General features: G+C 43.5%; 1 protein-coding gene across 5 annotated transcripts in view; it reads right to left on the bottom strand.

Moving 5' to 3' along the window:
- Window positions 1-6: 6 nt before the first annotated feature.
- The window catches only part of rnf111 (ring finger protein 111), a 19048-nt gene continuing 16294 nt past the window's right edge, over window positions 7-2760 (bottom strand). For 3 of the 5 annotated variants that reach the window (XM_019886948.1, XM_019886947.1, XM_019886950.1), the window contains 4 exons: window positions 2431-2526; window positions 2112-2198; window positions 1734-1837; window positions 7-375 (listed from right to left, as the gene is read on the bottom strand). In XM_019886948.1, coding sequence (XP_019742507.1) covers window positions 258-375; window positions 1734-1837; window positions 2112-2198; window positions 2431-2526 — 405 coding nt within the window. In that variant the 3' untranslated portion in view covers window positions 7-257. The remainder of the gene's footprint in view (window positions 376-1733; window positions 1838-2111; window positions 2199-2430; window positions 2527-2760) is intronic. The other 2 variants (XM_019886952.1, XM_019886951.1) reach the window with 1 other exon arrangement.

The raw sequence follows: 2760 nt of genomic DNA, 5'->3' as shown, positions 1-2760 counted from the left end.
AGATAAATGACACTTGAGGGAACGATCAAAAAGCTACATAAAAGCTTTATAAATACATAAACTCTTAATTAATGGAGAAGAAGTGAAAGCCGGCACTGTCGAGATGTTCCTAGTAGTAGAGCTGCGCAGGTATATTCATTGCCTTCTTTGGTTGACTGCAGTACTCAGGAGGAAATGAAAATGAATATGGAAACAAAGGTGTTTGTTAGAAAGAGACGCGGTTGGTGGGTAGGGAGGGGGGTACAAATCAAACAGCATCAACTCTCAGCAGACAACTGCGCCTCAATGTCCACTCTGCAGATGGGGCACTTCTTGTTGGTGAGCAGCCACTGGTCCACACACAGCTGGTGGAAGAGGTGCATGCACGGCAGGCGCCTGCCAAGACAAACATGGGCACAAACTTACTTGGTGACTGTTCAAGTCTGAAAAAGAAACTTCAGGCATTTTTTTTTTTGGTTCAGAGTTAAACATTTTGTAAAATACATATGAATATCCCTTTCCAGCACCGTGTAACCTGATAACATGAGAAGCTGTGCACTGTAGTAACCGCTATACCTGAAAGGGTTAAACTATTTGCAGTCTGCACGGGACACACTGACATGATCACACATGACACAACGCGATCTATCAACGCCTTTGTTGGCTTCCAGCGACAAGCCCTCTATTCCTTTCGATGATGGCGCAATTGCAGAATGGTGGCCTGGCGGCACCCTGTTGGCTATGAAGCCTGCCCGCTGCAGGTTGAACTGTGCTAGGTGCGAGTCTGTGTGTCATGTATTCATGTCGGCCTGGTTGCTGAGGCCCAACCCAAATCCATACCGTGCTCCCCTTAGGGTGTTGTCCACCCCCCGTTATGTTTTCTTCTTATCTGCAAAAGCAGGGCATTGTAAAAGGTGATCCGGGGGACTGGCGTTTCGTATCCCCCCGGTCGGTCATTGTTTTTCGGTGTCTCTCGGACAGGTTCTGTCTGTTCGTTGCACCCTGTGGTACGATGACAATAAAGCTGATTCTATACGTGCCATGTAAATTCGTCAATAGTGAATAAAGCTGATTCTATACGTGCCATGTGGATTCGTCAATAGTGATTTGTTCACCTCATGCACCACATACCCAGATCCATAAACTCAGTGTAAAGTGTGATCTTGGTCCAAAATGATGGAAGTGCTGACAAGAACAAAACCCATGCTGTCTTTGAAGGGGCTCGCGTGTGCTTCACAGTGACTCTTAGATGCAGGCTCAAAACGCGAGCTTCCACTCAAATTGTGTTTGTGCATGTTTTCCAAACTTGGCTCTCTCGACACTATTTTTGTGACTATACTATCTAAAAAAAATGAATTCATGAGGGGAAATGTATCATATTGTGCGGTTAATTAATAGCATCATTGGCTAAGTCATGTTTAACTGTCACATTATCATAAAATAAATCAATCAATCTTTTTCTTGATGTCTTTGTAGATTCTCAGCCATCCAGATCACATAATATAAAAAGGTTGAAACGAGGCAACTGGCGTCTTATTTGGTAAATTTCAATTGAAAACGATTCAGGCAATTAGGCTCGTAATGCATACGTTACTTTGCCACCGGAGGGCAAGCCTTGTAAACAAATAAATAAATAGTGCGGTTCGAGCCCTAAACGGTGACCCAGTGGGGCTTCAATTTGAGACACTCGTGGGTTTTCTGCGAATACCTTGGAGATTGTTAAAGCAAACAGTGAAAGAAGCCCGGGGACGCACCTGACGTCCTCCCCCTCCTCCAGTATGGACAGACAGATGGTGCATTTCTCCTCCGTGTCTTCATCCGCCCCCTCGTCTTCATCCTGCTTGCCATGCAGCTTTCTCTACAGGTAACAAACGTTTGAAGACATCAGAAGCCACGTGCAAACAATCCCATTGTGTTAAAAAAAAAAAACAAACATGAAAATGCTCACCTAAAGACAGTGCTATACATATTTAACTCTATGCAAACATTTTATTGAAAGAGTTATCTATTCTTATTTGGGGACAGAGAGAATGGTCCTTTTGTCCTGAAAAGAGGAAAACAAAAAACAAGGCCCCTCCCCCAAGACTACAGCTAACACTTGTTTCCAAATTGATTGGTTCATTATTTCTCACCGATTCAGGGGTTGCGTGCATATTTTTCCCAATAGAGGCCCAAGCTTCGGGGGTTAACTGTTGGTCAATGTCTCTCTCCAACACCTTCTGTATTGGGTGGCAGGGTGTTAGACGGCTCGTTTAGTTAGACCTAGGGAAAGCCTTCCCCGACAAGATCTGCATTCACAGCTAAAAGACACTACAGCACTTGGCTAAGTGAGTACAAAAGACCACTCTGTCCCAGGACACACGGGTAACAGCACTAGACAAAAGTAACTGGACATTCCATGCAATCGTATACGTGTTCAATATGCTGCTACGGACATGCAAAAAGTCTCACCTTTTTGTATTTGTGTGGGTAAGTGCACCTCTCTATGGTTCCCTGAGAGGCTCCTCGGTTCACAGTCCCCAGTCTTTCCTCTAAATGCAGCAGGTCCTACAAGGGGCACAACATGCATACACTCAACGCTCCTGATTGCGCACTGCTACTTTTCACGTTGCCTCTTTTACAAATACCGAACGATACAATTCGATATGATATTTTGATCCAGTAACAATGGCTTTTCTGGAAACAAATCATGGTAAATAAAGGTAACTCCAAAAAAAAAAATAAATAAAAAAAAAAAAAAAAAAAAAAAAAATTTTCACCCCCATTGGATTTTTTTTTAAA

Source organism: Hippocampus comes, unplaced genomic scaffold, assembly GCF_001891065.2.
Source record: "Hippocampus comes isolate QL1 unplaced genomic scaffold, H_comes_QL1_v1.1 scaffold261, whole genome shotgun sequence".
Classification (NCBI taxonomy): Eukaryota; Metazoa; Chordata; class Actinopteri; order Syngnathiformes; family Syngnathidae; genus Hippocampus; species Hippocampus comes.
Note: the sequence above shows the minus strand (reverse complement) of the source record. Positions and strands in the feature narration are given on the sequence as shown.